The sequence below is a fragment of the Castor canadensis genome, chromosome 16 (genome assembly GCF_047511655.1).
Source record: "Castor canadensis chromosome 16, mCasCan1.hap1v2, whole genome shotgun sequence".
NCBI classification, from domain to species: Eukaryota; Metazoa; Chordata; class Mammalia; order Rodentia; family Castoridae; genus Castor; species Castor canadensis.
The window spans coordinates 56,479,073-56,491,318 of record NC_133401.1 but is presented as its reverse complement, the minus strand read 5'-3'; the positions used below and the strand labels follow the sequence as shown (position 1 = coordinate 56,491,318).

General features: G+C 36.9%; 1 protein-coding gene across 2 annotated transcripts in view; it reads left to right on the top strand.

Moving 5' to 3' along the window:
- Positions 1 to 12,246, top strand: part of Fam114a2 (family with sequence similarity 114 member A2) — a 39,865-nt gene that overhangs the window by 102 nt on the left and 27,517 nt on the right. The window contains exons 1-7 of one of the 2 annotated variants that reach the window (XM_020181794.2): positions 1 to 287; positions 4,392 to 4,615; positions 4,962 to 5,061; positions 5,733 to 5,825; positions 9,512 to 9,603; positions 11,245 to 11,379; positions 11,899 to 12,054. In XM_020181794.2, coding sequence (XP_020037383.1) covers positions 4,406 to 4,615; positions 4,962 to 5,061; positions 5,733 to 5,825; positions 9,512 to 9,603; positions 11,245 to 11,379; positions 11,899 to 12,054 — 786 coding nt within the window. In that variant the 5' untranslated portion in view covers positions 1 to 287; positions 4,392 to 4,405. The remainder of the gene's footprint in view (positions 288 to 4,391; positions 4,616 to 4,961; positions 5,062 to 5,732; positions 5,826 to 9,511; positions 9,604 to 11,244; positions 11,380 to 11,898; positions 12,055 to 12,246) is intronic. The other variant, XM_020181796.2, reaches the window with a different exon arrangement.

Genomic DNA, 12,246 nt, shown 5'->3' with positions numbered 1-12,246 from the left:
CAGCGGTGGCAGCTGTGGTGAGGGTGGCGGCTAGCTGAGTGGGGGCTACCCGAGTGAGACGGGGGCTACCCGAGTGACACGGGTGCAAGGTTTAGTAGTCGGTCCCCGCCGCCGAGGTCGCTAGGGCGGGGAAGAGGCTGCCCACCGTGCGGGCTGTGAAAGCGCTTTGGTAATTGAAGCGCTGTGTTTTTGTGAGGCGTTCTGGTCCTTGTCGTGTCAGCGCTTAGGGTCGCTTGTTGACACCAGAGCTCGGGTTTGGGACCACCTGCTTTTGGATGTGGGAAGAGGTGAGAAAGCTTGTTTGTCCACCGGAGACAGCCATATTATGAGCGTCAGTAAGGATACAGACCACAAACGCTAGCAGCCGCGGTTGAATCTGCGTTGCGAGCCCCGCGCGGACCTCGCGCTAACCGGGTGGGAACGGGTGGCCGTGCAAGTTGTATGCTTTACTTTTCTTAAAAATGCGGGTCACTTAATTTTCTGGTATCTCTCCCTTCTAATTTATGAATTAAACACACACCACAAAACCCCTGGAAAACTTACAAAAAACATTAAATTGCGCGATTCCATGTACTCGGTGCATTTAGCTTTGCTTTTGCCGCTAGATTATGAATCCGTTGAGAACAGCCTTCCTAGTAATAATAATATAAACAGCCATCACCACAAAACAGTTCTCTTCCTGCCTAGCCTAAATTCCTGGCACATTCTACATGCTCATTAAATCTTTGGTCCTTGTTGCATAAATGAAAGAACAGGGATAAACCAGTGTTTAGTATTTTGGGTATGACATGGTCTTTTATAAAATTATATGAATTTATGCAGTAAGTTTATTATATACAAAGTACATATAGTGTACTACTATTGTTTTGTGTTGAACCTGGAAAGAGCGCAAGGAACACAGTAAAAAAAAAAAAAACCAACACATACTTATTCATCTACAAAATCATTGAACTTTGTACACAAACTGTGTGTTATTTCCTATTACGTAAGAGTGGCGCAGACGTTGCCTTAATGTTATCTCTAGAGCTTGGTACATGGTGGGAATGGAAAAGATGTTTGCCATGAGAGAATGAGTACTTCTAAGTTGGATTGTTCTATGTTGGTAGTTGTATTTAGATTCTTTTTCTCTCTGAATTTTGGGAATGTATTATATATCTGTATATCTGTGTATCTTATACCCACATAGTCTTGGCTCCTTGGTGTTGTCTTAACACATCTTCTAGTTTCATGCCTCCCTATTGTTTTTCTCCCTGATAAATTAACTCCACATAACTGACTGCATCACTTTACTTATTCCTTTGAGCTTTTCTGTGTTGTTTTGTACCCTTGAATTCTCTCATTAGCATTTTTATCTGTCAAAATCCTACAGACCCCTTAGGGCAGGTGTTGAAAGCTCAGTGTTTGTGGGACTAATCAGGTTAACCTAAGTGAATTAAGTGGATTTGAGTGGAGATTGCAGGGTATGGGAGAGCAGTGCCCTAAAAGTCCAATTGCTGTTTGGCATGAGGTAGTTACTACCCAGTCAAATATGGGCCCCATGTTACCACATTTTTCAACCTCCCAAGGGAGGTTGGGAACTTGTATTTTTATATGAAGACTGATTCCCCACCTTCCCACCCCCACTTGCTAGGCTGGTGCTGTACTACTTACGCTACAACCTCAGCCCTGAAGATTGAATTTTAAATTAGTAACTAGTTTTAAAAGTTTTGAACACAGGCCAATTAAAAACATCTGTAGGAAGTATTTGCCATTCAGATTTCCAGTTTGAGACCACTGCTGTAGGCTTATTTCAGTTACTTTATGTATGAATCAAATTCCCTGATTCAAACGGACGGCTTCTGTTCTTTTAGCATTTTTGTGTATTTCAATTATAATGCAGTGCCTGTCTTAGTTCTTAATATGTCTTCCTTCATTTTGATGCCATGCATCTATGCTGTACTTAGTACATATCTGTGTAAAATATATTTATACATACCTAAGGCATGTGTATATATGTATATGTGAGATACTTATTTCTTCTCTGGTGTTAATTGGTTATCCTGTAAACTATTATATGCTCTTTGTAGAGTACCAATAGGATATTAACTTCAATTGCAGTCTCTGCTTCTGGAAAGAATTGAATTGGGTAATACTGCTATTAAAAAACTGATCTGAGGGGCCAATGGTGTAGCTCAGTGGTAGAGCCCTTGTCTAGTATGTGTGAGGCCCTGGATTCTATTCCGAGCACTGCAAAATTAAATAAGAAATATAATTCGGTAATTTCTCTGTTACATCAAATGATCCAAATACCAATACAATGTTGGTGTATTTACAATGAATATTAATTTTAAAAGGCTCGGCTTGGTGTTGCATGCTTGTAATCACAGATATTTGAGATGCACAGGTAGGAGGATCACACTCTTGAGACCTGCCTGGGCAAAAGCATGAAACCCTATCTTAGAAAACAAATTAAAGCAAAAGGATTGGGATTGTACTTTAAGTGGTAGGTACTCCGAGTTCAATCCCTAGTACTACAAAAAAAAATAGTCTGACAAAAATGATTTTTGATGGCTTAAGTAATCACATCTGAAAAAATTGAGGTTGAAGTAATTTATATAACTTTGAGGACAGCCAGTGAAAGGAAAAATTGATAAAAAAAAGGACCTCATCAAAGTGAAAACTTGCTTGGTAAAAGGCCCTGTGGAGACAATGGAAAGATAAGCTATAGACTGGGATAAAATATTTGCAAACCCCACATTAGAGGACTTGAATGTAGAATATATGAAGAGATCTTAAAACTCAACAGAAAAAAATATGAGAAAATGAGCAAAAGATACAAATAGATATTTTACCAAAGAGGATAATCAGATGGCAAATAAGCACAGGAAAAGATGCCCAGCATCATTAGCCATTAGAGAATTGCAACTTAAGTTGCATTAAGCCACAGTAAGATATTACCACATACCTATCAAAATGGCTCAACCAAAAAAGAGTGACAACACAAAAGCTGGTCAGAATATAGAGAAACTTGATCATTTATACATTATAGGTAGGAAAGTAAAATGGTATACTACATAGGAAAAGAGTATGACAGTGTCATGTAAAGCTAAACATACATTTAGTATGTTTATATGACTATACTATATGACTCAGTGATTATACTTAATCATTTTTTCCAGAGAAAAGAAAGCTTATGTTCACATAAAAACCTGTATATGAACTTTCATAGTTATTTTATTTATGTAATAATCCCAGACTGAAATTAGCACACATTAAACTTCAGTGGGTAAATCGTTAAATTTGATACATTCATACCATGAAATACTACTCTGAAATAATAAGGACTTTTAATACAACAAAAGTGGATCTGGAGGGACTTAGGCTGAGTTTAAACAAAAGTTATTCTCAAAAGGTAACATTGAATGATTTCATTTATATGTCTTGAAATGACAATTTCGGAGACAGAAAACAGATCGGCAATTGGTTGCCTTGAACTGGAAGAAGTGCTGGTAAGTGTTTGTAACTAAAAAAGGGTAACACGGGATCCTCACAATTGAATTGTGTTGTGTGTTGACTGTAGGTGACGAGAATGTATGGAGTTGGCCCTCCATATTCATGGGTTCCACATCTGCAGATTCAGCCAACTGCAGATCGAAAATATTTGGAAAAAAAATTTCATCTGTACTGAAATTGTACAGACTTTCTTCTAGTCAGTGTTCCCTAAATAATTTAACAACTACGTGCATAGCATTTACATTGTATTAGGTATTACAAATAGTTTAGAGATGATGAAAGTATATGAGAGGATGTACATAGGCTATATGCAGATTCTACACCATTTTGTATAGGGAACTTGATCATCACATAGTTTGTCAGCCAGGGTCCTGGAACCAATTCCTTGTGGATACCAAGGAATAATTCTGTGGGGTAAAACTAATTTACAAACAAATGAGTGCCTGTAAAATTGGTAAAATTTGAATGAGATTGATGGGTTATATCAATATCAGTTTTTTCCTTGGGAGTGAAGTTTGAACTCAGGACTCTGAGCTTGCAAAGCAGGCACTCTACTGCTTGAGCCACACCTCCAGCTCATTTTGTTTTGGTTATTTTGGAGATGGGGTCTTGGATATTATTTGCCTGGAATGCCTTGAACTGTGATTCCCCTTGATCTCAGCCTCCCAAGTAGCTAGGATTATAGTTGTGAGCCATAGGCACCAAGCATTGTCAGTTTCTTGATCATGATATTATACTGCAGTTAGGAAAGTTGTTAATGGGGGAAAATGGGTGAAGTTATGTGGGGTCTTTCTGTATTGTTGTACCTGCATGTGCATCTATGAAAATCTCAAAAAGGCATTAAATAATTTATACCAAAATACTATCTAAATAATTTTGGGGGGCTTTTATTTCACCAGGTGATGTTCTAATCATGTCAGATAAAGATGGTATTGAGACACCAGTGGTAACTGAAGCAAACTTCATCCATGAAGATGGAAACTGTGAGCCAGCTGAGAATTCTGAGTCTGTTGACCAAAGTGCCAAGCCAGAGAGTAAATCAGAACCTGTAGTGTCTACTCGGAAAAGACCAGAGGTCAAACCTTCCAGTGACCTTGAGACTTCAAAAGTTCTCGCTGCTCAGGTATCATAGGCTGCTGCCAAAGTAGAGTATCTATTAAAATATTGAGATTTAGAAATGTTGGGGTTAAAAGAGATTTGGGATCAGTACTAATTTAGGATTGCATTTATTTCCTTCTTACAATTTTTCTCAGTTCTATAAGTGCCTTCATAAGTAATTAGCTTTGCTACATAGTGGATACGTGATGATAACTTAACATCTGTCAGTCAAGCAAAGTATTTTTTAGCCAATGTGTATTTTTGTTCACCCATACTTTGTTTAATAAATAGATACCTTATCTGTACACGCTGATTTTCCTCTAACTTTTCTATTTTCTTGTGTCTTTTTTTTCTCTTACTGGGAACAATAGGAGGCTGTTTCCAAAGATGTACCGCAGACCAGTTGGGGCTACTGGGGCAGCTGGGGCAAGTCCTTACTCTCCTCAGCCTCAGCTACAGTAGCCACAGTGGGTAAGGTCATCAGTGGTTTCATTATTTTTTGTGTGCATTTTCTATAGGTTTGTATAATAAATGACTTGTTAATTTTTCCTGCTGTGTTTATTCAAAAGCTGTATCATTTGAAGATGACTGGTAGTGATGGGCTGATATACTGCCCATCAATATCAGTTTTTTTTTCAACATAATTTGCTGTAAAAAATTTGCAGCATTTTCTTGTTAGAAAATTGAAGTTTGGGAATTGTTATATAAGCCTATTCTTTGGTGATGATGAATTTGTATTTTTTAAAAGTGTAGTATAATACTTATTTCCAAGAAATAATATTTTGTCACAGGCTTCTGAATTAGTTCAATTGGTCCTAATAAAATCTTTTTTAAAAAATTTATTTTTTATTGTTGTGCCAGTTGGGGGTACATTGTAGCATTTACAAAGGTTCTTACAATGTATCAAATAAATCATACTTGAATTCACCCCTTCCACTGCTGTCTTCCATCCCCTCTCCTCTTATTTCTTGTTTTGTTTTGTTTTAGTAAGGGGATAGTCTGAAGGATTAGTTATATGTTGTTAAAACATGTCTTGTAGCCATAATAATTTGAAAAATATATGCAAGCTTAATTTTTTGGTTGTTTTTTTTCAGTTTTGGTAACAAAAAGCAAAAAAAAAAATTAATCATTTTTCTCACTAGGACAAAGTATTTCAAATGTCATTGAAAAGGCAGAGACTTCCCTAGGAATTCCTAATCCCAATGAAATTTCAACTGAAGTCACGCATGCAGGAGGTCAGTATATAGAAACATTAAGACCCAGAAGTTTGGACTGAAATGGAACAATGAGCTCATTTTCTCAGATGCTTAGTGAACATCTAATACTTAGGACATCATGGGGCTGGTGAGAAAAGAGGATTTGGAATCTTTAGCTGTCATGTAGAAGTCTGGTATCTCTTCACTTTCTGCATCTGTGAAGTAAACATCAAGTAATAAGGCCATGAATGTAGGCTATGAGTATTGCTTAACATTTTGCTTGGCATAATTGAGTAAGCAACAAATAAGAGTTAGCTGGATTTGAATCTATCACATTAAAAGAAAGAATATTTTCATGTGTTAGTTTGGGCTTTTTTTTTGGTTTTTGTGAAGTTTTATTCTTAGAGGTTTGTCTTGATCAAAGGGAAACCTCTATAAAGAACATAGTTATCACTTGAGATCAGGAAGGTCTGGGACTAGAAAATAGAAAGTTTTTAAAGACCTGATTTGCTTTCTTGATATTTTAGAGGCATTATTGTCTCTCATTGTTGGGACTTTTTGCCTGTCTATATAATTTTTCTTTAAGCAGACTGACTTTGCTTATCTTTCCCAGCTCCAACTTTATATTGAATCCTGGTGTACATGCCCTTCAGAGACCAAACGGCACCAGTTATTTCCATTTCTGATTTTTCTAAGAGACAGAATTAGATTGGTTTAACCTTGTCACTTGTCCATGGGTCAGTGTACAGGAGACAGGAACACATTTTGAAGACATGGCTACAAAGGACTGTGTAAATGAATTTGAGGCACAGTTCTTAGTGATGCCTGCATTAGTTAGACTACTTCAGCTGCAACTAACAGAATATGTGAAGAAAAATGAGTATTTTTCTCACTCAAGAACTCCAGAAGTAGGCTGTTGCAGTGATAGTTTGTGATGTTAGAGGTCTGTGTTGGCTTCTCTCCAGTTTTCTTTGTTGGATTTTTCAGTGTTTGCCAGATTATACTGCAGGTGCAAGTATATGTTCTAAAACAGATATACTCAGATTCAGGAATTAAGTGGACAGGCAGTGTCATTTCTCCTAATGCATTTTTTTCCCTTTAAAGAAAGCAAACTTTTTCCTAGCAGCCCCCAGCATATTTCTTCTCAGATGCCATTGTCTAGAATAGGGTCTTAAGTTTATGCTATAACAACAAGAGATACTGGGAGAGGAAGTTGTGGGCCTTATCGGAAACTTCCATATCAGGAGTTGGATTTAGCAGGCAAGGAAAGGGAGTGGTAGAAGTGGCTTTGAATATGTAAACAGTATTGTCTTCATAAATACTTGAAGAATGTCTGCCACCCAGGGCCATGTTTTCAGAAGGGCACTGGAAAGCTAGAATTAATGAGATATCTAAAATTAGGCTCTTAAAAAGTTAGAGGCAAATTATGCATATTGAATATGAAAATCTAAGAAAGGGAGATTGGGAGAATATGCTGGTTCTTTTATATTTCAGGAGACTAGCATGGAGCAATAGGTTTAGGTTTATTATTTGTTGCCCATGGGGGAGAGACCTTATAACAATCAGTGGAGGTTATATGGATTTATAATGAGTTTAATAATGAGAACTTTTCTAGATTATAATCAATTGCTTTTTGATAAGTCCTTCCATCTTCTGAAGTTCCTAAGGAGGAAGGTTAATATCACTGCCAAGGGTATGGATATTGTAGCCAAGATGTGTCTTCTCAGAATTTTGAGGTTAGTAGAGGCTACCAGTGAAAATCATTCGGTCATCTTGTAGGGATTTTTGTCATGTTCCTTTAAGGATGTTGTCTTCTGTTTTCCTTTTTTTGGCGGTTAGTTACAGTAGCTTAGATTGATACTTGTAAGACATTGCTAAGGTTGTTTATAGTGAGTTTATAGAAGCCTTTGCTGGAAGGACTGGTTTATCTCTACTGCTGAGGCCTGACTCTTCTGAAAGCTCTACCTAATCTCCAGGTGTTTACCTCATTGGCCGAAAATCAGATGTTTCAGCCTAGCATGAGCTCTAAGGATTGTTTAGCTTACTACTCCATAGTAGTTCTTTTTCCAGGCTTATGGAATCTTCTAGTACCTGAGCCATATAGGGTTCAGCCAAAGACACAAGGGCATTCTTGTGTAGGTTCTTGGAACTTTTTACTTATATAGCTGCATCCTATAAGTTTTACCACTTGCAAATTGTAGATGTTTCATCCTCTGATTCTAGTCTTTGCTGTGATTCCATTCATTGTCATTGCTCTGCTCTGTTTGGGTGTCTCTTCCTTGTGTTGTGGTTTGGAAAGTTTCTGTAGACAGTAAGACAACTAGGTTGTAGGGGCTACTTTGTTCCTCTTTTTTTCCTGGACCAAAGTCTTGTACTGCCTCTTTTTTTTTTTCAGTCACTTCTCGGCCTTTTGGCTAAAATCAGGTGTAGCAACAGTTGTTAGTTTTTACATTTTATGCAAATGCTTCACTTATCTGCCAGCAGGAATACAATTTTGGGTTGTCACCATCCATCTCACTCATTGTTCTCTTGGGGCCTTGTGGGCAGCATCTCTCCTTACATTTGTTCCTTTCTGCTTCATGAGTGCTCAGAGAGGTCTAGGAAGGAGGCAGTGGATGTGGTCAGAGGAGGCAGCACTGTAGGATGGTGCATGGGAGACAGCTACAGCAAGTCTCCTGTGAGCAGCAGCCCCACCTGCCGCCTTCTTTCCAGAAAGCCCTTAGCACTTCAGTCTACGTGGACTTCTCATTTTTTTTCTCCTCCTTTAGTATGGGGCCATTCTTCATATGGGACCTTTTTCTCCTTGTGGAAATCACTTCATCACCCCATAGTTTGCTTCTCTAGTATTAATTTTTGTTTAAGTGGGACTGGGGTTTGAACTCAGAGCCTCATGCTTGCAAGGCAAGCACTTTAATCACTTGAGCCACTCCAATAGCCCTTGTACTGCTTCTTGTCCAATGTCTGAAAATAGTTGTTTCTTTTATTTGCTCAGTTTTTTAGTTGCTCTGGTAGGGCAAGTCAAATACAAGTTAATTTATAATACTTGAAAGCAAGTCTTCTCTATAATGAGTATTTGATATAATGTATTAGATTATTTGATAGACTAGTTGATCTCTTGTAAGATTTTTAAAGTTAAAACATTTTTTAAAAATATATCCATCTTTGTAATACTTACTGGTTTGATCACTACTGAACATAATTTTCTAGGATAAAATTGAGTTATAATTTATATACAGTAAGAGTTACTAGTTTTAACTGTATAATTTTTTGTGTTTTGAGAGATACAGTTATATTTTACTGTATAATCCTAGTATGTTGTGATACACAAATATTGAATAGTTTCTAAATCTAATAATTGAGATAGTTTTATCACTACCCAAAAAAGTTCCTTCATGCCCTTTGTAGTCACACTGCCTTTGTCAACCACTGATCTGTTTTCTGACCCTATACTTTTCCCTCATCCAGAAGATGATATCACTGAAATTGTTTACTATATATAGTTTAGTAGTTTAACAAATTAGATTTTATTTTTGAAATGAAAATTTAAAAAGCTGCCTATTTTAACTTTCATTTTAAGATAGTCAAATGACTTAGAATAATGTACAAAAAGGCCTAAGGCCTGTGTATAGGAAAGTAGGATCTAAATTTTTAAAAATATAGTTACTAATAAAGCAAAATGATTAATGAACTTTCTTTTATGCTTATTTATCCTATACTTTTTGTAGGAGAAACAAATTCCAAAGAGAATGAAAACTCTTCACAAGTGACTGGGCCATTTGGTGTATTATCAACTATCTCTACCGCTGTTCAGAGCACTGTGAGTAAAAAAGTGCAAGGTACCCTGCTCCCTTTAGTTATTATAATGGATTTCTGTGTTTTTTTCTTTTCCTTGAAAAGCCATGGGATTGATTACTCTTAAGGGAGTCTAAAGCACTGACAGTCAATCTTAGCAGTAGAGTAAGAGCTATGTGAAAACTTTCTCTAAAGAAACAAAGAAAGGGAGCTGAAGATACGGCTAAAGTGGTGGAATCTCCCCCCCCCCCCCCCCCCCCCCCCCCCCCCCCCCGGCAAAAAAAGAGCCTAATCAAGTGAAAGAAGAGTTATAGAGAGGCAATGTACATAAGTATTCTGTGGACTTGAATTCTTAATTTAGTGGCCTTAGAAATGTCTCAGCTTTACAAAAATATTTTTCTCATAGTCATAATTATATCTTTTAAGCAGAGGGGAATAGTGATCTTTAAAAATGATAGATGCTTATAAAACTATGGATGGTTAGAAATACTTAAAAAAGGATAACATAGTACTTTATTTTTTAACTGTTCTTTTATCCTTTAAAAATTTTTTTTGATGGGGGGACAGTACTAGAACTTGAACTCAGAGCCTCCTGCTTGCTAGGCAAGTACTCTATCACTTGAGCTATATCCCCAGTCATTTTTTTAATTATATTTTTTTAAAAGAAGCAATTATTTCAGCTTATGGTTTCACAGGTGTCAGTCTATCATGGTGGGGAGAATGTGACAGAGCAGAATAGAGCACATTGTTTTTAGATAGGTTATTAGGCTTTTGCCTGGACCTGTGTTGGACTGTGTTCCTTTTACTTCTGCCTCCTGAGTAGCTGAGATTACAGGTGTGCACCATCATACCCATCCCATTTTTGATTCTTTTGAGATAGGATCTTACTATGTAGCTCAGGGTGTTCTTGAATTTCCTATATATGCCAGGCTGGCCTAAAACTCACAATACTGCCTCAGCCTCTTGAGTACTGGGATTATAGATGTGAACCATAACACAAGGCCCTATTTTAACTTTTTGAATAATAGTATACATATAGAAATGAAGTCTTAAGTGTTCAGTTTGAATTTTTACTGTAGAAACACATACAGACTAAGAAACATTGTGATGGGTCCATTGCTTTCCCTTCCCCTGACTTGTGCCGTCTCCCCTATAATAACCGCAGGCTTGACTTCTATCACAGATTAATTTTACCTGCTTTTATACTTTATATAAGGTGTTTGGCTTCTTTCACACAACATTCTGTTTATAGAATTTGTCTATGTTGCAGTTTGTATGTATTTTCTTTGCTGTATTCTTTTGTATGACCATGTAACATTTTACTTATTCCACAGTTGTTAAGCATTGAAGTAGTTTCCAGTTTATAGCTATTATAAATATTGGTGCTATGAATATTCTTGTACATGTCTTCCTTCAGATGAACCTTTGTACACATTTTTGTTGGGTAAGTAACCATAAGTAGGATTGCTGGGTTATGCATCTGTAGTAGATATTGCCAACAGTTTTCCAAATTGGTTATATCTGTTTATGTTTTCATAAGCAGTATGTGATTGCTTCAGCTGCTCCACATTCTTCCAGTACTTGGTGTTGCTGGCCACTGTTAAGTAATCGAAATATACAAATGTATTTTCATAGTATTGTTGTAATGTAACTATATGTTTTCTAGGGAAAGAGTGTTATCAGTGGGGGTTTAGATGCCTTAGAATACATTGGGAAAAAGACAATGGATGTAATAGCAGAAGGGGATCCTGGATTTAAAAGAACCAAGGGTCTGATGAACAGAAATTCTACGTTATCTCAGGTACTGTTTTCCTTACTGGCTTGATTTCCATTTCTGTTTTGATTTATATTTTTGCCTTTATTCTGGGACCTTGTTAGTGTTTTCTTTTGAAGAACTTTCAGGGTTTTTTTTTTTTTTTTTGTAATTAAGGATTTTTTGGGGGAGCTGGGTAGAAGCTCTAATGCTTAGAAAAATGCCCAGATATTTTTTTGTTCCTCTTTTCTTTCTGAGTAGTTTCCTGTCAGTGCAGTGCAAAATGGTAGTCCCTGTCAGAGTTGTTTATTAGATTAATGATTAAACCACTTTTGAAGAAACACCTGGTTCCTTGGGTATTATTTACATTGTCTAGCATCAAACTATGTGTGATAGTTTGTTTTTTTCCTAACGCTCCTGAGCCTACTGGATTTGAATTCCAGTGCCAATAATGAAAAGGCAGTACTGTGTACTGAAACCCATTTTAGTTTTGCTTCTCTGCACTTTTGAAACTCACCCTTGAGCTCTCATTACTTGCTTCAGTGTAATGCTTCCATCTCTTTTTAGGTTTTACGAGAGGCAAAGGAGAGAGAACTATGGACCGCCAATGAGGTAACCATGGAAACAAACAAGAAAACTCATTATGGGCTATTCTTTGATGAATTTCAAGGCCTCTCACATCTTGAAGCTCTGGAGATGCTTTCCCGAGAAAGTGAAATAAAGGTAATTCCAAACCAAGTCTTCAAACAAAGGAATGTTGTGTAGTTTCTTTTCTCTTTTTACATTTGGAAGATGAAATGTATTTCTGACAGAGGCTTGGGACTCTGGAAGTACTATAACAGAATAAGCAAAAAACTAATGTTTGTACTAACAGTTAGAAAAAAATAGAATGAGTCAAGTGTTATTTCTCTAAAA